The 26,462-nt window shown below is 35.7% G+C and overlaps 1 protein-coding gene across 1 annotated transcript in view; it reads right to left on the reverse strand.

Moving 5' to 3' along the window:
- The window catches only part of EYS (eyes shut homolog), a 1,182,030-nt gene that overhangs the window by 1,131,217 nt on the left and 24,351 nt on the right, over window positions 1-26,462 (reverse strand). The window contains 1 exon segment of the mRNA XM_031455943.2: window positions 24,591-24,598. Coding sequence (XP_031311803.2) covers window positions 24,591-24,598 — 8 coding nt within the window.

Below are 26,462 nucleotides of genomic sequence, written 5' to 3' on the forward strand. Positions count from 1 at the left end.
CCTCACATCATACACAAAAATAAACTTAAAATGGCTTAAAGACTTAAACATAAGAAAAGACACCATAAACTTCCAAGAAGAAAACATAGACAAAACATTCTCTGACAAGTCTTAGCAATGTTCTTCTAGGACAGTCTACCCAGGCAATAGAAATAAAAGCAAAAATAAACAAATGAGACCTAATTAAACTTACAAGCTTTTGCACAGCAAAGGAAACCATAAGGAATGGGAGAAAATATTTGCAAATGATGTAACTGACAAAGGCTTAATTTCCAGAATATATAAATAGCACATATAACTCAATAACAAAAAAAAAAACAACCCAAGCCGAAAATGGGCAGAAGACCTAAACAAGCAAGTCTCCAATGAAGGCACACAAATGGCCAATAGGGACATGAAAAAACACTCAGTATTGCTGATTATCAGAGAAATGCAAATCAAAACTATAATGAGGTATCACTTCACATCAGTGAAAATGGCCATCATTATTAAGTCCACATACAATAAATGCTGGAGAGAGTGTGGAGAAAAGGGAACCCTCCTACACTGTTGGTGGGAATGCAGTTTGGTGCAGCCATTATGGAAAACAGTATGGAGAGTCCTTAAAAATCTGAAAATTGAAAATACATGCCACTTCTGGGCATATATCTGGAGGGAGCTCTAATGTGAAAAGATACATGCACCCCAGTGTTTATAGCCACACTATATACAATAGCCAAGACATGGAAATAACCTAAATGTCCATTGACAGATGACTGGATAAGGAAGCTGTGGTATGTTTATACAATGGAATAGTACTCAGCCATAAAAATGAATAAAATAATGACATTTGCAGCAACATGGACGGATCTGGAGATCATCATTCTAAATGAAGTAAACCAGAAAGAGAAAGAAAAACACCATATGATATCACTTATATGTGGAATCTAAAAAGAGAAAAAAAGGAAACTAATTAACTTATCAACAAAACAGAAACAGACTCACAGACACAGGAAATAAACTTATGGTTACTGGGCAGAAAGAGGGTGGGAAGAGATAAATTGAGAATTTAAGATTTGCAAATATTAACTGCTATGTATAAAATAGATAAACAGCAAGTTTTTTTCTGTATAGCACAGAGAAATATACTCAGTATTTGTAGTAACCTATTATGAAAATGATTCTATGTTGTATACATAGAATACTGTATGACTGAAACATGCTGCACATCAGAAATTGATACATTGTAAACTGACTATTCTTCAGTTAAAAAAAAATAAAAAGATACATGCACCTCAATGTCCACGGTGACACTAGTTACACAGTCAAGATATAGAAGCAATTTAAATGTCTATTAACAGATGATTGGATAAAGAAGATGCATTGTATACATACATGGAGTTATTACCCTGCCAGAAAAAAATGATAAAATAATGCCATTTCCAGCAATATGGATGGACCTAGAGATTATTGTATTAAGTGAAGTAAGTCAGACAGAAAAAGGCAAATATCATGATATTGCTTATATGTGAAATCTAAAAAAAATGATACAAGTGAACTTATTTACAAACCAGAAATAGTGTCACAGACATAGAAAACAAACTTATGATTACCAAAGGGAAAAGGCATAGGTAGGATAAATTAGGAGTTTGAGATTAACATATACACACTACCATATATAAAATAGATAAACAGCAAGGTCATACTGTATAGCAGAGGGAACTATATTCAGTATCTTGTAATAACCTATAATGGAAAATAATCTAAAAAATAATATATATATATATGTTTGTGTAACTGAATCACTTTGCTGTACACCTGAAACTAACACAACATTGTAAATCAACTATATTTTAATAACAAAAGAAAGAAAGAGGTACAAACTATTCTGTATAAAATGAGCTATAAGCTAAAATTCTCTTGTTTGTCAAGAGATGTGCTCTGAGACCCAAGAAATGAGGTAAACTTTGCAAAGATATTCAGCAATATGATTTCTTGACTCCTGCTCAGTTATATCCAGGAACAGCCTGGCAAGACCAACACACAGAGGTCACAGAGGAAGCTGTTAAATTTGCTTGCTTGGAGAACTCACCGTAATTTCCTCAGAAATGCCTCACTGAGATTTTTTTCTGTTATGTGACACAATTCACTCTCAAATACTTCTCTTTTGTAATTGAAAACCTAGCTTCTTTTCATTATAAACCCAACAAGAATTGTTAATTATTTTATTTTATTTTATTTTTGCTTGCCTTTTGACAATCAGATGGCGATCTTTCTTATAGGACTGCTAGCTCTGCTAACACAGGGACCCTAAATCTCTTGTTCCCCATTGTATCTCTGTTACCAGGGCCTGCGACACACATGACAGGAACTCAATGTATATTAATTGAATGAATGGTTGGATGACTGAGAGTGTCGATATACACAGTGATAATTTGATTTTTCTTAATGATTATAATTAAAATATAATTGAAGCAGGTAGGCATCTTTTTTTTTTCTTAAAATGAAAGCATTGTGTTATCTTCTCAAATGTATAATTTGCCCACTTGTTAGAATTCCCTGCTCTTGATGAAATAGGGAAGAACAAACCTGAATCCATATTAGATCTGTTCCTTTAGCTCTAGCCCTGTGCTTCCAGTGTTGACTCATACTGGTCCTGCACCTTTTGTAAAAGAATGTTGCCTACAGCCTGAAATAGACAAGACAGCCCATTCTCGAGGCTGTGTCATTTTAAGAGTATAACCTTTTCCCATTCATATAAAGATAAAAAGTTGCAGAATAGAAAATAACATTTTGTTGGAGATTTACAGGGACACCATGGACTGCTGCAGAACAAAGGATTCTGACACCAAGAATTTTGCAACAACCAACCACATCCCCTCCCCTTTTTAGTATAAAAGGAGCCTGAATTCTGACTTGGGGAAGATGATTCTCCAGGACATTTTTAGTCTGCAATCTTCCAGTCTGCCCACTTTCCAAATAAAGTCATTATTCCTTGCCCCAACACCTCGTCTTCCGATTTACTGGCCTGTTGTGTGGTGAGTAGAACAATTTGAGACTTGGTAACAATTGGACCTGCTAACCCAGTTGTTTTTCAGAGTGTGTTATGAAACACTGGGGGCTCTACTCTGTATCTAAGTATCCATACCTTACTAATGATGGTCAGATTCCTCAGTCCCAACTCAGGCCTATTTATTTAGATTACCAGATTTGAATTATGTGGGCACTCAGAATTCTCAATTCTGAAAAAATTCTAAAGTTTAAGAACTTAGTTTTTTTTTAATTCACCTATAATAAAGTTATTTATGGTTTCAGGCTGATATAAATTACTGTTTGGCATTAATTCTAAAAATTCATTCAAGAATACTTATGTCCCTTACTATTAAGAATATTAAATAGAAGTCTAAGTTTAGTGATGAAATCTGAAGTTAATCCTCAAATCAATTCCTGAAACGTTTTCCTCTTATTCATAGGATCAGAAGACATTTTTAGTAATTAATCTAAGCGACAGGCAATAAGTAACAATAACAATAGTAACTATAGGCTTTAATAATACTCATCAAAGGATGGTTGAGTGGTTAAAAGTTCCTATGTCTGGGTCTGAAATTGAATGAATGCAGCTTTATTTGAAAGCCACTAACTCTATGCATATCACTGAAAATTGCTATTCAAGCCCTTTTCTTTAGACACACATTCCCATTGTACACCAGAGTCACTGTTCTTCAACACATTCTTCATATAGCCTTTTTATTAATTTCAGATCCTACTTTTAAAGTTTTTCTTAAATAACTCTTTCTACAGCAAATGTTGGCTTTGTGCATTTGAAATGCAGTATCTAATTTTGATTTTATTCTATTCTTTTTTAATGGAAGGTACTGGGGATTGAACTCAGGACTTCATACATGCTAAGCATGTGCTCTGTCACTGAGCCATACCTTCACCCCTCCTTTTGATTTTGATGGGTCTCAGAAGCAAGTCATTTAGTTTGAAGTTGATTTAATTGATGTATTTTATTTTTCCTCCTCCACAAGAAGAGAGATTATATAAAAAGAACATACACAGCTGGGATTTATTTTGCCACAGCCACTCCTAACAGAAGGCTGTCAGCTTGGAGGAATGGGCAGTTTGGCGAGGAGCTGGAATTTAACCCTGGTCAGACGCAAAATCTACCTGATTTGAACAACATACTGAATATTTCTAATTCTTATTTTTTTTTGTCTATAAAAAGGAAAATACTCTCCTTTACTTAGTAGCATCATAGTAAGATTTAAAGGAGATAATTTAAGAAATATATACTATCTAACTGCTTCCAGTAGTAACACTTTACATGCAATAAAGAAAATCTTTCCATGCTATAAATAAAATCTCCTCTATACTTCTCTGCCTATTGGGGGAAATACTCTGATAGGCAGTCTATCTTAGGTCTTTTATGTTAGGAGTTTCTCCTAGAGCCAAGACCAATATTTTAGCATAACTATTATTATTTGCAATTCTAAAATGTTTAGCTGTAGAGCCTATTAGATCATGTTTATCAATTTCTTTACTTCATAGCAAAGTAACAATGTATAAGATATTAAAGTATATAAACTATTTGATTACATGCATGCTGAGATGCCAGAAGCAGGACTGATATATGTATCCTGTGTGAAACATAGACATACATATATATATATATGTATATGTATCTATATTCCTCCTTTTTCTCAATAATGTATTCCATTCTCTCTCCCTTCCCTATTTTCTCTGGTGTGTTGCCTGTCTACACCTAATGCTTTATCTTGCTCTTACTGTTAGCATCCAAATAGGTTGTTCATATCACTTATCTCTTTATTAATCTGACCAAGGACTTCAAGCATAGATTCCACTTTAGCAATTGAAAATGAATTTACTACCTGCCAACTCAGGAATTTAAAACTGAGGTAGATGTTTTTTTTGTTAATGTTTGGATAATTATTTGTGTTCAAGCTTATCTGGCTTTTCCTAATTTAAGAACCCAAGGGTCTATTTTCCCCCTATCCACCATGTTTGAATATTCTTTGTAACCCTTTGGACTAGGTGAACGTAATCACTTTTTATTAATCTTATGTATTAACCACATGCAAAATATCTAAGGCTTGCTTTCCTCTAGCCCATACTTTAAGTAAATTTATTATGGATGTACAGTAATAGTCATCTATCACATCTAAACTCTAAAGTTCCTCATAATTGTATAAAGAGGAGAGAAAAATATTATAAAAGTAATTGCATCATTCATTTTTATAATACTATAAAATTCAACTTATCTCTTAATTTTATTTTTTAACTTGGTAAGTTTTTAATCCTTTTTACATTTAATGGTTTCCTTCTGGGTAGGAGTTTAGATTCACTTAAAGTTAGTTTTAATCAAAAGAGAAAAGTTTGTCTGATAGCAAAGTGATACTTTCAACAGATTAAGATTACAAAATTATGAGTTGATAATATGAATGGTGTATTAAGACACAATTTTAAGAACAACAATAAAGTGAAAAGCTATCCTTTTCAAATCTTTACCTTCAGATAGAAATATCATGTCACTCTTTCATATTTATCCATCTCTGGAATCTTTCAATTCATCTCTGTATTCTACCAATGTGCTGTGAAATTTATTTTTAAAGGATAATTTTTAACAAGTTAACCTATCTTTCGATTGTTTAAAGGCCCAAACTATTTGTTAGCATAATTTTATGATATAATTAGACAAAATTTTCACAACAAAATCTCCCAATTAACTTACAATATCAATAAGATTTATGATTCCTATACCCATAATTTAAGGAAAATAAAAGTTTGGGCTCAAAGCTATAGAATTTGAACATTTTCACATAGCATGAACAACACAGTTTTAACCCCCAATGGTTCTGATTCAATCATTAAGCTATTTTTCTTGTAGAGCCAAGCAGTTAACTGATCCAATTGGTCACCTGATTTATCACTCAGATATCAAATTTATAGTTCCCCCTTTATTAAAAATGTGTTAATACAAGACACAGTATATCAATACTGAGAGATAAACATACAGCAGCATTTGAGGGAAACAATAAATATTGAATAAACTTTTAGTCAAGTTTTCTTTAGCAAAATAACCATAGAGTCATGCCTAATTAATAATTTTTCATCAAGTAACATTTCACCAGATAGCATGTTAAAGGACATTAACTTCAAAGAGAAAATTGTCAGATTCAAAAGAATTCCCTAAGTCTGAAACTTTGAACAATATATATATTTTTAAATGCTTTGATTTAAAGAAGAACTATTCCCTGTTTTCATGACTTTGATTCATTGCTGTGTAGAGAAACTTAAACTCAAGATAATACTGAGAGGTGTGTTAGCTGTTAACTTTGCAGTGATTAATGGCAAGACAAGATATCAAGTATCTAAGAGTTGAAAAACTATTAACTTGGGAGAAAGCTGAAAAAGCCAGAGGCAAACTGTAAGTCACACCAACAAAAGGCAATGAAAAAGCAAGATGTTGCTTTTGATTGAATTTTGATATATACCTTGAATCCATGCTAAATTGTCAAAAGACATTTGAACACAGTGTTCACGTGGTCTAAATCGAAACTTGTTCATGAAATAGAATAAGAAACTGATCTATCATTACAGCAAAAATCAAAACATAACATGTGAAACATAGTAAACAAGTAATATATATTTTGAATACAGCAGGATGTAAAAACTTTTAGTTCTTACAAGATTTAAAGGTTTCAGAAATTTAAACTTTAGGACAGAAGACCAGACAGCATAAAGGCAGGCTAAAAGCAACAGGTATAGCTCTCATATAATCTAGTTATTGAGAACCCCCATGATCTTGAAATTGTCTAAGGTGTTACACAACCAATCTTGATCCTCACAGCCCACTCATTAGGTAGGTGTTTGCTTCATTCTTGAAATATTTTATAAATTGTATAGATTTTGTAAACTGATATTCAGAAACATTAAATTACTTTTTTATGATTGCACAAAAGTATTTCATCACAGTTCAAATCAGTAACAGGGTTATTAATCAGTCTAATTTCGATATTGTTGTGTCTCAGGGAATAGGGAGGCCCAAGGAGAAGGACAGAGATGGGGGAAAAGCCAGGTGGGTGGGGCACTCAGAACATACACACTGTTTATCTATTAAGTTTGTCGTCTGACATGGATGTGGTTTATGGGGGCCCAAAACAATTATGGTGGTAGCATCAAAGAGCACTGATCACAAATCACCATAAAAATATAATAATAATGAAAAAGTTTGAAATATGGTGAGAATTACCAAAATAGAACACAGAGACACAAAGTGAGAAAATGCTTTTGGAAAAATGGTGCCTATAGACTTGCTCAATGCGGGGTTGCCACAAAAATTCAATTGGTAGAAAGAAAGAAAGAGAGCAGTATCTGTGAACGGCAATAAACACAGCACAATAAAGCAAGATGTGCCTTAACAACATATGAGAAAGTTATGGAACATTTTGCTAAGGAAACAGCAGGTGAGTTGAAATTGGAAAACTGAGTTAGGAGTCTAGCTCCCTGATGACAGGGAGTGGAAGAAGAGAAGAGCACTCTGGGAAGGGGAAATCACACACCAAGACCCATATTCATGAAAATGGCATGGGCAGTGTGCCTGGGGTGTGGAGCATGTGAGTGGGCATGGCCGAGCTAAGCTTGCAGAGACACATCAAATCAGACTGTGATGACGGGCTCCTTAGCAGAGGTGCTGCCGGCATACTGGGCAACTCTCTGCTGTTCATGACGGTTTTGGAGGAGGATGTTTGACATCACTGGTCCTCATCGATTAAATTCCAGTAGCAAGCCCTAGTCCTTGAAACAGGCCGAACCAACCTCCTCTCCGACCCTGCCCATACTTTTCCAGAAGCGTCTGATAAGAGTTGTAGTCTCACACACGTCCACACCCCATGACATTGAGAGCCATTATAGAGTGCTAAGGAACTTGGACAACATTCAGGGGAAAATGAGGATCAATGACCATATGACCACATACAACATCATACGCTGACATCATACTATGTGATTGTACTGTGGTTTATAATAATTGAAAACAAAATTCATTTATGTGATAAGTAGTTTACACTGTAAGGGAAAAAGAGAAACCATCCCTAACGTGAGTTAGTTAAGTTTTATTAAGATTCATTGAGAATCCAGTTGCGGAATGTGCTGGTTTCAGGCTATGACAGCTCATATGCCATGAGACTGCATCAGCTTTGTTTTATTAACTCAAGGCAAACACGTGACAGGCTACTTTATCCATCTACACACATATCTACATACATACACACATACTCACACAGACACACACACTGCTTTATAAAGCCCTCTCAGATACAGTTTTGAAAAGTATAATTTTAATCTTGAAGTGATTGTAAGAATTCTTAACAATTTGGCACTTGCAAATGCAATGTTTTTAGTCACTACATTATGAAAACCAGTAACAACTTAAGCCCTGATGAAAATGATGGTCAAAACCAACTCAGTCTGTGTTTCACAGTCAATTATTTCCTGCAGGAAAGCTGAGTCCACCGCATATGATTCCCTTCAACGTTAGTACGGAACCTGCCTCCACGTCCATCACGTTTCACGAAGCTGCGTACAACTTGTCAGCTGTGTTATCAGCAATGGAGCTATGCATGCGTCATGGAAGCAGAGTAAAAGACCTGCACTCCTCTTTTTTTCCTTAAATATCCTGGGGGCCAAGGATTTTTGTTTTGTTTTGTTTTGTTTTTTCCTCTGACTATCTGGAGAAAAGCAGTTTTGTCTCAATGCTGTTCCCGCCATTCTGTCATTTCTACCCCTCATTAGCATTTGACTGGAAATCTTACAATGTATTATCTGGAAGCAACAGAGCATGACTTGCCAGTTAGAAACAACAGTTCTGATTACATGTTAGGTTTGTGAATTTGATCCTCACCTTAGGAAACTGACACCCACATCCACCTGCACCAGGTAATTGGTTCCCAGAGCACTTGCTTCCCATCAGAAACTATGGATTAAGAATAAAAATAACCTCGTCCAAGAGATTCTCAGGCCCGTCTGCCCCGCTTCAGCCTTTGAGACTTCCATTGCTTCCTTTCTCTGAAGGTGATGCTCCAGCGATGTTCTCAATGACGCATTGTCTTCCTGCTGTCTCTTCTGGCTCTCTTGCTGTAAGGAACTGGAGAACTGTCTCCAGCTGCCTACAGCTCAGATAGCCAATTATGTGACTTTAACCTTATCAGGTGCATATGGGATCTGTGAAGGATTTTTTAATTAAAATCTTTGAGTTATTCACTCGTAAAGGATAACGATTTCTTAGGGAATCTTTCTGAAATTTTTGTCATCATAAAAATGCATTGAGTTGTGAACAACCTTCTCAAACTCTAAACTTCTGTGTTATAATGTGTACGATTTAACGCAAGACAAGAAGGAAACAGAATAAAGTCAGTGTACGTTGTTGTCTAGAATTATTAACAATTGAAAACTGAAAGCTACTAGTAGCTTATTTGAATTCCACTCTTCAGGTTTGATTGTAAGGTGAAAGTAAATAAAACTTAATTAAATCAATTAAGCAGGAAACATTTTCAGAATCTTGTTTGAAAGCAAGGGCAAGAAAAAGAAGCTCTCTGAAGGAGCAGTTTTGCACATCGCTCTGCTTCCCCGGCTGAGAAGACGTCATTTCCTCCTCTGGTCCACAGCGCTCCCACCTCCTGCCCCTCCACTCGCCTCTCCTCTGCTTTGAAGTCACTCTCTTTCTTCCTTAGGCCCCTCGACTTTGTATCTTCCTTGCTTTTCCTACAACCTCTCTGGGACCTTTCCCTCATTTTAGATGCTAATTAGCACTTGCTAATTGAAATCTTAAAAGCTGAATATCATAAGCACTTTAGCACATCACAAAATTCTGTGATCACAGGCAGATTTCAAAATAGTTTAGTGTGGAAAATAGAAGATGCTAAGGACTCGGCCATCTTTTGAGGAAAGTGCGAAAAACAGAATATGTGCCTACATTTTACACTTATTTTATTTTCACAGTACATGTCTAATTCTGCCGTTCTTACACAGTTTGAAAACAAACCCGGCTTTTGTCGGTTTCTAGCTGGTGTGATTCCTGCCATCAGAATCCTGGCTTATTAGCTCCTTCAGAGGCACCCCAGATACCACAGATTTTACAGTTTTCATTCCAATTGCTCTATGTCTATGTTCCTTAGTTTTTTACAGAAAATCATATATGAATAAGTATAACAACCTTAGGTCTAGAAGGAAAGAAAAAGATCATCCTTAGGAAGTCAGATTTCATACGCCATGATTTCTTTTCAGTTAAATTGTATTTATAAAATGTGACACGCCGGCTGCTCTGAGGATGAGATGTTGAAACAGAGTTGAGGGTGTGGAAGAGAGGAGGGGAGGAAGTACACTCTCTCTCTGGAGAGAGTTAGACCTGGAGCATCATCCAGTGAGCGGAGCCTCTGCTGACCTAGGGGTGTCTGGAGCTGAAAGTGCCCACTAGGAGTGGTCCAGCTTTGAGTGGAAATGGCTACAACTTAGTTAGTACCCCTTCGTCAGACAGCATTGGATGTGCAGCGCTTCAGGAGGAGGTGTGACCTTGGCCAGGAACCCCTTCAGCTGGGATAGTCTCTGAGGTCTCTGCCCAGCCCGGGCAGTGGGAGCATTTGCTGAAATAGGTCCCTGGGACCACGGACGCTGCATCCCACACCCCGCTCCCAAGGACCATCTTGTGTCTGGACTTCTGCTGATGACTTTTGCTGTAAAACGTGACATTTTCTCAGCTCATCCTTGTTGCAGAAACTGCTGATACACTTGAAACTCATCCTCTTTTGGTATACTTTGTTTTATTCAAAATACAGTTTAGCTTCATTTTAAATTTTGTCCATGGATCAGATGCTATTGTCTAAAGCTGATTTTTGTTGACACATTTCTTTGAATGTTTTTGCCTTTTCCCCCCTTTGGAAGTTCTTGTATAATAACTTCTAGTAAAATTGCTGCTATTGTTTATTATTTACTTTTCTTGGGTTTTTTTTTTTTTTCTACGTTAATTTGAAAAAAGGAAGCATTGAGATAAGTGGTAGAGCCAACCCTAAGCGTGAGAAATAAGACAGCCTTTAATTCTGGTGCAAAGTAGAGAAAGATAATAAAAACTCTTGTTTATGGTGTTTACCAGGAGCACAGCTTAAACATTTGCAGATAAATAGGGAATACCTCTGTCTTTGTTTATGTACACACCACACACACATTTAGACTACATTTTCATAGCATTTAAATTTTAAAAAGTTATGTACTTATTGCCTCACCTAAAATGCATTAATTGTTACCACAGCAATAACTCAGATGCCTCCTTGGTGGCCCAGTCATTTCTCTTCCACTGTAAATGCTCAATAAATAAATATTTGAATGATAATTTATCATAGTCTTTAGAATTATAGGGATATAGAGGTTTTTTCCCCACATTTTTAATCTCAGAAATTCTACTTTTGTTATTAACTTAAAGAGTTTGTTCATATAAAATAAACAAAAGGTAGCAAACATCATTGTTTGGGTGTCAAAGCTGCTGTGAGTTTCTAAGTTGCTGCCTCCACAGTGAGAATGTTCTCCTAACTAGAACTGACTGCTCCTTAAATTTAGGTACTGATTTCTATCTTTTCTTTTTTTTTAATTTAAATGCATATTTTAACATTTCTACCTTCATAAAGATGAATATCCCAAATGAAATTTATGTTGGTTAAAAATTCACTCAAAGGTATATTATCAATGAACAATTTATTTATAATAATATATTTTAAATTTAAATTAATTTTACGTATTTTGAAATAAGAACATAAAAGCTGACTTTTTACTAAATTAAATGATTCCAAATGAAATGAGATGTCTAATATGGAGCCAGATTTAGCTGCTTGAAATGATTAAGCTTGTTGGTGTATATCAGGCATGTTTATAGAAGCCACTAAGGTAAAATTAATTACATTATAGCTTGTAATGTATTACCTCATTCAAGATAATAATATGTAATTGCTTGAATTCACTGAGCATTTCCAATCTGTATTCTTAGTTTAAAAATCGTTGCATAATTGAAATTGGCATCTGTCTACAGTTAAAATGGCATTTGGAAGACTGGCAGAATGCTAGTGATGTTGGTGGACAATGGACCTGAGGAAGCTCTGAGATGAAGCGCTGTGGTGAGGAGCTTTGTGTACATTATCCAGCCTAAGGGAATTATGGGTTAGTAGCATTCAGGTTTAAGATATGCAGACATGGCCATGCAATAAATCATTAAACTTGCATGTATCATATATTTAGACCCAGATCAGTAATCAGAAGATCTAAATCTGTCTGGTCCAAAAATGAGCAACCACCCATTGAAACACCAACAATCTCTAACAAGCAATCAATCTGATAACAAGTAATCAAAAAGGAGACCTTCTTTTAAAGAATTTGAAGGGCATCAAATTATAAGCAAGGTTCACAAGGTCTTCCAAAACAAAATAAGCTGTGACACCCAGGGAAACCTTTACAGATACACAAAGTGGCACTGATTGTATGTTCATTTATATTTATTTCCAATGATATAATCACACTCTGCACTAATATAAACTAAAAATGTGAGGAACAAATTTTCAAAGACTTGTGTTTGGTGTGTGGGGACAAGTTCCATGCTCAAAATTCATTTTAACACATAGCGCACATTTAAATATTCAAGCAAACTACACCTACTAACTGTACCATTTATAGAGCAACTGACCAGGAATTTTATACAGAATTTTGCATTGTATCCTCAAATCTAGGAAGAATATCAATATTCCCATTTTGTGAATATAGAAACTTAGGCAGAGCTGGTCTTGAAACTTAAGTGTCTCTGACTTCAAAACTGTTGAAGATAATAGTGTGATTTACCAATAGTTCTGGCTCTCCTGAGCACATGAGGCCAGACAGGGAACCTCTTCACCTCCTTGAAGTTAGGTGTGGCTTGTGATTGGTTTTAACCAAGAAATGTGTGCAGATGGAACACACGTTACTTAAGGATGAAAGCAATTAATTGCTGGTAGAAACCTCCAGGGCTCTGTTTCAAAGCAATGCCAATCTTGGTGGATGTGGAAACACAAGACAGAGCTCTCCTTGGCTTGATGCTTGCCTTGGAATGTCAGCTAAGATTACAGTTGTGCCTGTCTGAGTGAGAAGGAAGTTCTTGTTCTAAGTCATTGCTGTTCTTTGTTTGGTTACTCTGGCATAACATTATAGTCTGATGAATAAAAACAAGTTCAAGCTTATTCCAGTATGCTCCAATGTCAGTCAACCAAGCTGAAATTATTCCAGAAAATTAGCATTTCCACCTACAAATCCAACTTAAACATATCTGCATATTTCTCACTCAAGCAAGGCTTATACCAGTTTAGGGAAAAGTCTTCAAGTATCAGTCAAATCCCTTGCATGAATAGTCATGGTATCTTAAGCTCAAGCAAGTCCAAAGTTAGCTCATCACTTCACGGTAACCTCAAACTCATTGTCCACCTAATCATCTCAGTGGGGAACTGGGGAGCAATCCTGCTTCTTAACTCTCCTGCATCCCTCACGCCACGTAACAAACTACCCAGTGATATCATGCTGATTCTTTATTAGTATTATTATTTTTGTTTTGTTTTGTTGTTTTTATTGAGGGGGAGAGGGTAACTATGTTTATTTGTTTATTTCTTTTTTAATGGAGATCCTGGGGATTGAATCCAGGACCTCACGCACCGCTAAGGCCATGCTCTGTGCCGAGCTATACCTTCCGCCCTCCATGCTGACTGTTAACCTGTACCTGAAGCATTGTTTCTTTCCTATTGTCAATGCTAGTTTAAGGCTGTATTTTCAAATTGTAGTAACCAGATTTATTGCAGTCTCTCAAACTTTAAATTATCCTCTACCCTTGTTAATTAAGATAACATTCTGAACTTCAAATCTGATCATGCAGAAAGCACATAATCAATACTTGTTAGAGCACCCATGAACTTCTCTACATGGCGCTTCATGTCTTCTAGTGTAATTTCTCCATGTGTGTCTTTGGCCTTCTTTATCCACCAACCTGTGACTTGCTCTAAGGCAGAGACTTTGGATTTATCTTTTCAGATTCAGTTCTCAACCTACTTTTCTCCCCACTCCCAGCCTCCAACTGTCACCCCTCACCTCCCCCAACCTCCCCACCCCTGTCCACCGCCTAACCTCAAGGAATATATAAGAGAATCCTAAATCCTGGCTAGCAAATGAAGGCAAACAAGGTAAAATTCCATACGAATAACATAATTGATGTTGGTCTGAATAAGGCATCCTCACAAATGGTCCCAGATCTCTTTGACTCATCTTCCAATTCCCATTTATCTCTTCAAAATGGAAGAACAGTCATGTATTTTTGTTAATAGAACTGCCCAGAAATGAGGTCTCTGTTAAGTTCAGAATTTGCACAGACTTATTGAGGATGTCCATGTACTACATTAAATATTTGGAATTTAGTGCATACCCAGTAAAAGTAACATCTTTATATTTGTCCACAAAGCACACGTGCATTTTACCTGATTGATTTTTGAAAATGGTTTGGATAGATAAAGAATATGATTTTTATTACTCATTTTAAATATTGTAGTTTGCCAGGCACTGAGGAGAAATTGTAACATTTTAAGTTAAAAACCATTGCCAGAGCTATTTTAAATCTGAATATCATCAAAAAATGTGCCCTTACTCCTATTTTTTAAATAGGTAAATTCAAACTACAGTAAAAGAGAGATTTGCCAAGTCATATCTCTGTAATGAGAAAAATGTACTTGCAAAATAATTTGACCAAAAAGTTTAGAAATAAAGAAACATATAATCTGAATAGGGTTGATATTTGAGAAGATTTGCTACTAAAAATGCTTTCATTTTTTTTCATTTAAAAAAAATCAGAGGGAAAAAAAAAAACCTTCTGCTATGATAGAATTATATACACAGTTGTCAAGAGTTGATAAGATGATTCCAGCTAAGTGAACTTTCCCAAAATTAATGATCAAGACATACCTACTGATTTGAAAAACCACCTGTAACCATATATGAAAGAGTGACAGAGAGATGCTCGGAGCAGATGCCACAAACACTGGGGGGATTCAACTAATACTTTCACTTGCCAGAAAAGATGAAGCAGTTGATAGCTGTAGTGATGTTTTAAATTCCTGTGATATTAATGCAAAAAACTGCTCTCATTGCCTTTACAATATTTTGCATAAGTTAGCAGGTTGAATTTAGAGACCTCAACAATTTAAATGTCAAACAAAACGACTGAAGAATCAATTATAGTAGCTTTCAGCATCAATATTAGGAAAAGTGCAAATTATTAAGATAAGCAAGTACATAATATTGGAGATAATCAAATCTATTAAATCTTCAAATTTAATGAAAAAGAAAATGAAATATTCTTGTACAGTCTTTTTCAAAGGTGATAAGTCAAGAAGTGCCTGAAATGTGGTATATGCTTAATAACTATTTGTTAAATGAATGAGTGAATACAGAGCCCTCACATTATACTCATTCAAAGATCTGAAATCTCTGTACACATAGAAGTTGATTTTAAAATAAAGAAAACTACCAGATATTCAGAGAAGCTCAAATAGTGGAAAATATTCTTATAGTTATGAGGTTCCAATAGTATAATCAATTCATCACTCCTGGGGAGTGATTACTGTATTGTAGTTAATTCTCCCTTAACATTCTTCCTCGTTGATGGTCCAAAGAGGGAAGGAAAAAAAAAAGAATGGAGAAAGAAAGAAAGAGAAAGAGAGAGAACGAAGAGAGGGAGGAAGGAAAGAAAGAAGTAAGGAAGGAAGGAGGGAAGGGAAGGAAAGAAAAGGAAGGAGGGGGGACGGAAGAGGAGGGAAGATCCAGACAGTGAGTGGCAAAGAGGGAAGAAAGTATATAGAGATTATTGTGTCTCTAAACTTTATTCTCATCAAATGTTACCTCCCTAGAGAGAATCACATCTTTCAAAATTTATGTCTAACTTAATAAATTCACAAAGTAAAGAAACAGTCTTCTATGTACAAAATATTCATGTATAGTTGTCATAATACAAATATTCACACTTTTTGAGATGCAGAATGAAAATGTGACTTACGTCATCATATTTACAAAGACAATAAAGCCTCTAGGTCTTCCAGCCTGGTGACTTGTCTCTCTGTTTGATGAGGTCTACCTGGTACAGAAAGCAAGGACAACTCTCCACTAGTGTGACCCCGGTGTCTCATCTCCCCAGACCTGGAAATGTGTGCACTGTCACTGGGCCGTTTGGAAATACTTAACAGTGTTAAACACTGGAGGAAGGAGATTCAGTAAATATTAGTTGGATTTACTCAGACTGATGCTGACCCAGAACCAAAGGCTGGTTTCTGCATACCCAGCTCTTCCCTGGGCTACTTCCTGATCAAGTTTGTGAAAATTTGTTTTGGTGATACTTAGTGATATTTTTGCCTGAGCAGGTCAACAGATTACTATCAGTGACACAAGAGTTGTCAAATTAACTTGTAATTGGTGTGCACACACAGACTTCCACAGCCTTAAACTATACCATTAAACTGACAAACTATTCCATTAACACAGTACATTCCTTCTAAAGTCTTGGAATTATGTAGATTTCTGAGCAAATGTCTATCTCCACTTTTAGGTAAAAAAGTTTACCAGAAGGTCAATAATACTACCTTCAAATATGAAGAAAGATCAAATTTTGTTTCTCTCTCAAACATTAAGAAAGAAGTTCCTCCAAAAGCATAATTTCATTATCTCATCTTCCAATTTTAGTTTCTCAAATAGTAGTAAAATGTTATGATTTTCTACAGAAAATGCATTAACATGATTCACATGATTGATTAAATCATACCATCCATAGGGCTCCGTAGCCCTGCTTCCTTCTGTTGGCCAAAGATGGTTCCTGTATTGGCCCCTATTTTATTTACTTCTTCACAGCAAGCTGGGACCATTCACTCAAAAACCCACCAGTGCCAAACTCAAATCTGTATGCACCCAATTGCTTTGCATATCATCCTGATAAGCATTATTTTTAGCAAACTAGAACCTCCCTGCCTTCCATGCACAGCAAAATATTTGCAAGCCATAGATAAGACCTACCCGAGGACTACAGAAGACCCCCAGTGGCTGCCCTTTGGAGCTCTCTGCCTGGAGACCCCCCAGCTGTGCAGCTGAGGGACGTCACCTAGACCTGAGAGGCCCCTCCTCATAGTCCCTCTTCTCCAGGGGTCTTTTTACCCTTGTTGCCCTCTGGGTGGTGACTCTGATCTCCTGCCTCTGAAGTCTCCTGATGTGAGGTAAAGGGCTTCTTGCTTGTGATACTAACCTAACCCAAATAAAGCTCTCTGTGCACCCCTGCCCCCTAATGATCTTGGCTTTTTCCTTGATCAGCCCTGAAATCCTTGAACTTACTACCCTTTCTCAAGTTTCAAGAGTATTGAAAAAAATTGAAATGTGACTTTTACAAGATCTTGTACTACAGTAAGCTACTGCTGCAACCTTATTAGAATGACAGAAAGGGAAAAAAATAAAGTAAAATTAGAACACTAGTGTTCCTGGAAATGCCAAGTGACGAGGACTCTTACACATCACTGGTGGGAAGTAGGGATACAGTACAGCTGCTCTGGTGAACAGTTTGGCAGTCTCTTATAAGGTTAAACACTCACTACCGTATGACCTAACGATTCTATCTTGAGTATTTACCATGGAAAATGAAATCTTATTACCCCAGGGAATGAAACATAAATCCTATATATGAATGCTCATAGCAACTTTACCCATAATCATAAAAAATGGAAATAACTTGAGATGTTTTTCAATAAGTGGGTACATAAACAAACTTTGGTACATCTGCATATTTGGATACAACGCAGCAACAAAAAGTAATGGACTATGACTACATGCGGTACTTGGCTAGATCTCAAAGTTCTACTGGGTCTCTAAAGCTCACGTAATGCATGATTCCTTTATATGATGCTCCCGGAAGGAAAAACTATAATGATAAAGAATTGATCAGTGGTTGCCAGAGTTTGGGATGGGGGAAAGTCTGATTAAAAAGGAATAGCATAAAGGAGGTTTTGGGGGTCATGGAACTCCTTAGTGTCTTAATTGTAAGGGTGATTATACAGATCTACACATATGTTAAAATTCTTTTTTTTTTTAATATTTTTTATTGATTTATAATCATTTTACAATGTTGTGTCAAATTCCAGTGTTCAGCACAATTTTTCAGTTATTCATGGACATATACACACTCATTGTCACATTTTTTTCTCTGTGAGTTATCATAACATTTTGTGTATATTTCCCTGTGCTATACAGTGTAGTCTATTCTACAATTTTGAAATCCCAGTCTATCCCTTCCCACCCTCCACCCGCCTGGTAAACCACAAGTCTGTATTCTCTGTCTGTGAGTCTATTTCTGTCCTTTATTTACACTTTGTTTTTGTTTGTTTGTTTGTTTTTGTTTTTGTTTTTTAGATGCCACATATGAGCGATCTCATATGGTATTTTTCTTTCTCTTTCTGGCTTACCCCACTTAGAATGACATTCTCCAGGAGCATCCATGTTGCTGCAAATGGCATTATGTTGTCGGTTTTTATGGCTGAGTAGTATTCCATTGTATAAACATACCACCTCTTCTTTATCCAGTCACCTGTTGATGGACATTTAGGCTGTTTCCATGTTTTGGCTATTGTAAATAGTGCTGCTATGAACATTGGGGTGCAGGTGTCATCCTGAAGTAGATTTCCTTCTGGATACAAGCCCAGGAGTGGGATTCCCGGGTCATATGGTAAGTCTATTCCTAGTCTTTTGAGGAATCTCCACACTGTTTTCCATAGTGGCTGCACCAAACTGCATTCCCACCAGCAGTGTAGGAGGGTTCCCCTTTCTCCACAGCCTCTCCAGCATTTGTCATTTGTGGATTTTTGAATGACGGCCATTCTGACTGGTGTGAGGTGATACCTCATTGTAGTTTTGATTTGCATTTCTCTGATAATTGGTGATATTGAGCATTTTTTTCATGTGCTTTTTGATCATTTGTATGTCTTCCTTGGAGAATTGCTTGTTTAGGTCTTCTGCCCATTTTTGGATTGGGCTGTTTATTTTTTCTTATTGAGTCGTATGAGCTGCTTATATATTCTGGAGATCAAGCCTTTGTCGGTTTCACTTGCAAAAATTTTCTCCCATTCCGTAGGTTTTCTTCTTGTTTTATTTCTGGTTTCCTTTGCTGTGCAAAAGCTTGTAAGTTTCATTAGGTCCCATTTGTTTATTCTTGCTTTTATTTCTTCTAGGAGAAAATTTTTGACATGTATGTCAGATAATGTTTTGCCTATGTTTTCCTCTAGGAGGTTTATTGTATCTTGTCTTATGTTTAAGTCTTTAATCCATTTTGAGTTGATTTTTGTATATGGTGTAAGGGAGTGTTCTAGCTTCATTGTTTTACATGCTGCTGTCCAGTTTTCCCAACACCATTTGCTGAAGAGACTGTCTTTATTCCAATGTATATTCTTGCCTCCTTTGTCAAAGATGAGTTGACCAAAAGTTTGTGGGTTCATTTCTGGGCTCTCTATTCTGTTCCATTGGTCTATATGTCTGTTTTGGTACCAATACCATGCTGTCTTGATGACTGTAGCTCTATAGTATTGTCTGAAGTCAGGGAGAGTTATTCCTCCAGCCTCTTTCTTTCTCTTCAGTAATGCTTTGGCAAATCTAGGTCTTTGATGGTTCCATATGAATTTTATTATGATTTTTTCTAGTTCTGTGAAATATGTCCTGGGTAATTGGATAGGGATTGCATTAAATGTGTAGATTGCCTTGGGCAGTGTGACCATTTTAACAATATTGATTCTTCCAATCCAAGAACATGGAATATCTTTCCATTTTCTAAAGTCTTCTTTAATTTTCTTCATCAATGGTTTATAGTTTTCTGTGTATAATTCTTTCACCTCCTTGGTTAGATTTATTCCCAGATATTTTATTACTTTGGGTGCTATTTTAAAGGGGATTGTTTCTTTACTTTCTTCTTCTGTTGATTTATCGTTAGTGTAAAGAAATGCAACTGATTTTTGAACGTTAATTTTGTAACCTGCTACCTTGCTGAATTCTTCAATCAGCTCTAGTAGCTTTTGTGTGGACCTTTTAGGGTTTTCTATATATAGTAACATGTCATCAGCATATAATGACACTTTTACCTCTTCTTTTCCAATTTGGATCCCTTTTATTTCTTTCTCTTGCCTGACTGCTGTGGCTAGGACTTCCAGGACTATGTTGAATACGAGTGGTGATAGTGGGCATCCTTGTCTTGTCCCAGATTTTAGTGGGAAGCTTTTGAGTTTTTCACCGTTGAGTACTATGCTGGCTGTAGGTTTGTCATATATAGCTTTTATTATGTTGAGATATGTTCCCTCTATACCCACATTGGCGAGAGTTTTTATCATAAATGGGTGTTGAATTGTTAAAATTCTTAGAAATGGAAACACACAACCAATTTTACTGTATACTACTTTAAAAATAAACGTTTAAATTATTTGAATGGGTGAGGCTAGAAAGCAGTATTATTAAAATTATATTTATAATATTTTTCTCCTTGAATTGTGTATTTGCCTATTACCATCGAGAAACGACGTCTGCATAAGCCAACCGTTGAAACATCCCATTAGTATCATCACAGTACTTTGATTTCACACCATGATTCTCAAGTTTTGCAACGGCTTTTATGTTTATATTTTAATGGAATCTCTCACTGAATTTAAAGCTCTTAATTATCTCACAAGAGATATTTTAAGTTGTGAGTTATATGGCTTGCATGTTTAACTTTGTATATTTTTTATTATCATTAGTATGTGTTGTCAGTAGGTCAGATTTTTAACATATGCACACCCTCCAATGTCATTAGTTACAATTAATTTTGCTGACTCTTCTATTTTATGATTCAATAATTAAGCTTTTTTCTTGATTTGCAAATATGCAAAATAATATTCTCTCATGATGGAGCTTATTTCCTTCATCTGAATGACTGCAGGAAAATTTTAACCGGACTCCCTCCTTCTCCCTCAGCCCTGTTGCCTTCCGCTCTCACCACAGCAGCCAGAATGATCCTTCCAAACTTGTCAGATCACCTGACACCTCTGCTCAAAAGGCTTCAGGGGATCCCTATTTTACTGTCAAAATTAAAGACCTTCAGATGTGTGCTCAGGACCTGACTTATGCATTTTTCGGACATCATCCCATAGGACTCCCATTCTTCTAACTGCACCCCAGACACACCCCGATGTTAGGGATATTGCACTGGCTCTTTCTTTTGTCCAGGACCTTCTTCCCCAACATCTGCCATCGCTAATTGCCTTATGCTTTCAAATTTTTGCTCAAATGTCACTTTCTCCATGACATCTCTCTTGACCACCTTGTATGAAGTTGGTACATCCAGTCACTCAGCATTTGCTCATCTTCTCCTGCTGCTTTGCTGTTTTCTGTTTTTATTCACTTATCATTTATTAACACAAAATGATGTATTTTATTTATGTTTAGTTATTATTTCTCTTTGTACCCACTAGAATGTAATCTCTGTGAGAGTAGAAATATGGGTCTGTCTTACTCACTCATGTTTCAAAGTGCCCAGTATAATGCCTAACACACAGGTGCCCAACACATATTTGCTCAGTGAAGGAAGACAATGGGTACATTCATTTGTGCATAAAATATTTTCTATTGAACTTAAAATATAATAGGTTATGATCAAATATTGGGTAAAATGCTTATAAAAAGAGTTTACTTTCTTAAAATGTGTCAAAATAGTATAACAATTTTGTGATTAAATATGCTAAATACAAAGAATAATATAAAGTTAAAAATGCCAAAAATAATATAAAGAACCACTGATTCTGAAGCCTTTGGAGTATACTTCAAATTACCTCTAAAGTGTATAATGTATGCTTTTAAACGTTTTGATTCCTAGAAACAATGTGATTTGGTTTTTTTTCATTTTTATCCTAGAAAAAAGTCCATTTTTTTAAGATTTCAATTATGTTGTCGATTTTTTCTAGCCTATTGGATTCCCATAAATGAGTATAAATTGTCATGTAGCGTAACTCAACACAATAATGCAGAATTCCTTTAGTGCATAGATCATTCAAAAGTACACATGTGCATGCATTTTAATTGAAATTTTAGACATACAACCAAGAGCCTGAACGCATGGGAGATATGAAGCCAAAAAGAGTTTTTAATACAGTTTGTTAGGACTAGATGGAAAGACACAAAGGGTAGATTTTTAAAATTTTTTATTTGACTTTCCTTTCTTTTCCTTTTCCTTTTTATTTGGTTTTGACTTTTTTTCTTGACATTTATTTAATGTTATATTTATGACCCACAAAATAGCAAATTATATTGTCTCTCTTAAAGGATGTCTTGAGTTGTAATCAATGGTCAAAAATTTCCCAAACCCTGTCAAGTATGTCTGTAAAAATTGAAAATAAGTCTAGAATTCGTAGTACCACTAAATCCCAAGTTTGAATTTCTACCAACGCAAAGCTAATGGAACCAGGATAAAAACAGTTTCTCTTTACATCATCTGAAAGAAGATGGGAAGTCACATCATGCGTTGTCTAATTTTAGACACCTAAATTGGCTGCCCAAAGTCTGTACTTACATGTTGCCTCTAAATAGATCTGAGCCTGTCTCTACTCAATCTCTTCCTTGCCCCAGTCTTGTTCCAGCTATTCAGAAACAGCCCACTCCCTAGAAGGCTTTATGTGAGCATACAGGAGTATAGCCTCCAAACTTAGTTTTCCAGGCCCTCTGTAGGTTCAGAGTGTGAAAGTAAAATTATTTGGTGAAAGGATCAAAACTGACCATAGTAATGAAGAGTTCCCATGGGAGTCTAACAAAACCACTGACTAGGTTGGGAACTTAGCTTTTGGTCCAGATGTGGGACTGAGAAATGTATCTAGCCATTACCCAAATGGAGAGAGAGCATGGCAGAAGCAATCACATGAACTGATAATTAAAAATTCCCGAATTGGAGTAGCTTTCACTTCTTTAAGTAATGCTGGAAAAGACAACAGCAGTAACTTAGGACCAAGTGATGCAAAAATAGAGAAAATAACTATTGTCTTCACTGCTGAGACACATAACTGAGAAAACAACATTACTGTATGAATAAATAAAACTTCTTGCCATCCAAGAACATATGCCACCTATAAAATGGAAAGAAAAACATCAACAGAAAAAAATAAGATATAAAGCAAAATGAAATGGAAAAAAAGAATGACATAAGTTAGAATTCATGGACAAATAAAAATAGAATTAAATATGTTCAGTTAGAAAGAACATAATTAACATTGCAAAAAGATCACATTTTTGAAAAAGATGAACTAGAGGAAATGTTTTCAATATCAAAAGAAAAGCATACAATTTGAGAAAGAAAAAATGTAATAGGACAGAGAATTAACAAAAAAAAAAAATTCAACAACTTTTACTGTCCTAGGCAAAATGGAACATATGATAAAGAAAACAAATCTAAGTAATTGTCCCAGCTCATTACTATCTTGTCATGTAAAATTATTTATTCATCATATGATTCCAAATAATATTAATAAGAGTAAGAATTGGGACTAAGAATGAAAATTGAAGTGATAGAGACAATAAATATGAGTTAAATATTTTATTGAAGAATTTTATATATATTGTTTTTATTGCAGATTCAGTAAAAATGATGTCTCATTATCAACAATTAGAAATACACACACTTGTGGTTGCCAGGGGGGAGGGGGGTGGGAAGGGATAAACTGGGAGTTTGAGATTTGCAGATACTGACTGGTATATATAAAATAGACAAGTTTATACTGTACAGCACAGGGAAATATATTCAATATCTTGTAGTAGCTTATGGTGAAAAAGAATATGAAAATGAATATATGTACATCTATGTATGACATTGTGCTGTACACCAGAAGTTGACACAACATTGTAAACTGACCCTACTTCAATAAAAAAATAATAATATGGTAGATACAAAAAAAAATACATACATATACTTTAAAGAATGTATTCAAAAAAGCCAAAAAAAAAATTAGTGGTAGGATTAAGTATGGGATGAATTGTTTTCCAAAATGTTATGTGATGTATAGGTAACAAAAAACGAAGAACACAAACTGAACTTAAATAGGAGAAAAGAGAAGGAATTGAGACCAAGAGCATAAACCATGACAATGATTCCAATGAGCTGAAAGAAAGAGAGCCCATAAAACAAAGAATAATATATACATTATGAGGGGAAAAAGTCACCCAAAACACTTGAAACTCAAAGCACAGGAAATATATGTTGACCAGTGCAAATATTATATAAAATGGAGAGTTTTAGATTAGTTCACTTTAATATCAGGAATATGGTTAAAATGCCCACTATTACCATGACTATTTATTACAGTCCTGGAGGTCTTGGTCAATTCAATAAGGAAAAATAGTGAAAGGAAACGAGAAATCTGTCAGGGTTTGAGACAACTGGTGGATAATCAAGAAAAAGAAACACCACCCGAGTCAGTAGCACACGGCAAACATTGTTAAATGGTGCTTGGAAGGGGTACCTGTGAAACTTAGGAATGAGGTCACATCCAGAAGAGAAAGGAGGGCAAGGGAACTCCTGGGGAAGAGAGGAATGGGAAACGGCGAGGGGCTTGCTTTTCAAGTGGCATCACTCAGCAGCACCAAAGGGCATCTTGGGGTCAGATAGCTCCGAGGATGTAGCGGCCTGGAGTTCTATCACAAGGCCTTGTCATCTCAATGGCCCGTAGATACTGGATATAATTTCACAGGTTATATAGAACAGGCAGGTTCCAAATGGCTAGTAATCTGCCTGTTTCAGCTTATTTTAAAACAAGCGGATATGTAAAAACTTTATTTTGACACCAGCAGGCTTTTGAGTAAACAGGTTTCAGCCTGCAGTAAAGAAATAAACTAGGAACCAACACACACAGACATCTTTGCCTTATTTATAAAATAAGATATAAGATACAAGAATTGTAAGGGAAATGTTGTGTCATAACTATTTGTAGAGAAATTGAATTATTTACCAAGAAAATGCATAGAATGAACAGATAAAATACTCTACTAATAAGTTACTCAACTAATTTGGGTAACCTAAAGTTGCATACTTTATAAATTATTTGAAAATATATAGTGATGCATAAAGAGCCACAAATGGGTAAATTAGCATTAGAAAATAATGATAACATGTAGTGATAATTGTTCAGACAGAATTAAAACACACTACAAAAACTGTATTAGTAAAAATGATGGATTGAGTATATAGATTAGTTTTCAATGAAAGGCACCGTGGGCAAAGTTAATAGACTAAGGAATATACTTATAATATCTAAAAGTTAGAAGGGATGCATAGCTACATTGTAACTGTTGCTCTTGAAAATAAGCCAGTCACATGACTGGCACGATGGGTCCCCGTACCCTGCCCAGTCCTCTCCCCCTAGTCTCCAGCCAGAACCTCAGTCACTGTTCTGCTGGATTTACACCAGCGAGGAACTCAGGCTAGATGAGGAAAGCTAAGACTTGAATCTTACTGTGACTTTTTTCCCTGATAAGGGGCAGCCAGCAAGTGCTATGTTTTCAAAACCTTAAACAGGGAGTCTTGGCAAGAGATCTCCCTTCTTCCTGAAACCAAGTTCCCCTAAAACTGAATCCCTTTACCAAGTTTATGATTAATCTCTCTATTCAAAACTTTATTCCCTTTCTTGTCCCCCCGACCTCAAGCCTGTGCTAAAAGAACACTAATTAACCAGAGTCAGATGATTGCTATTCTTTTGCTATTTAAAATTTGTATTTGTTGTATTTTTATTGTATTGTTTATTTTTAACATTGTGTTTATTTTTATATTTTATTATTTTATTTTATTTTATTATTTTTATATTCTAAATTAATTTAATTTGTTTTAATTTTTATATTTTATTCATTTGTTTTGTATTTTGAATTTTTTTATTATTTTATTATTAGTATTTTTAAAATCATTTTACTATTTTTACACTTTATATTTTTTATTCTAATTTAACTTACGGTTTTATTTTTTATTGCTGTAATTGCTGTTATAGATATCGTCATTAGCATACAAACTCAAGCTGTTTCTCCAGGGCAAGATGAGCTCCCAGACCGCCTGGCCAGAGAATCCTAAACCAGAGACATTCTGCCCCCTGAAATCTAGGGTTCAGAAATGTTATAAAATGATGATCCAGCCTCTTTGTTCTTCCCCTTTGAAAAACCCCCAACTCAAAGACCAAGTGCGAGTGGATCTGAGGCTTGTCCTGTGCTTGGCGCCCTGCAACAAACCCTTACTTTGATGCAAAATCCCACTGCCTGTGTTTGGCGCCGGAGCCCTTGCCGGGTTCCACGCCTGGCATTTCCTCCTTTGTCTAATGAACCAGCTCCTTCCCTTGCAGAGCCCAAGGGGA

Source organism: Camelus dromedarius, chromosome 6, assembly GCF_036321535.1.
Source record: "Camelus dromedarius isolate mCamDro1 chromosome 6, mCamDro1.pat, whole genome shotgun sequence".
NCBI lineage: Eukaryota > Metazoa > Chordata > Mammalia > Artiodactyla > Camelidae > Camelus > Camelus dromedarius.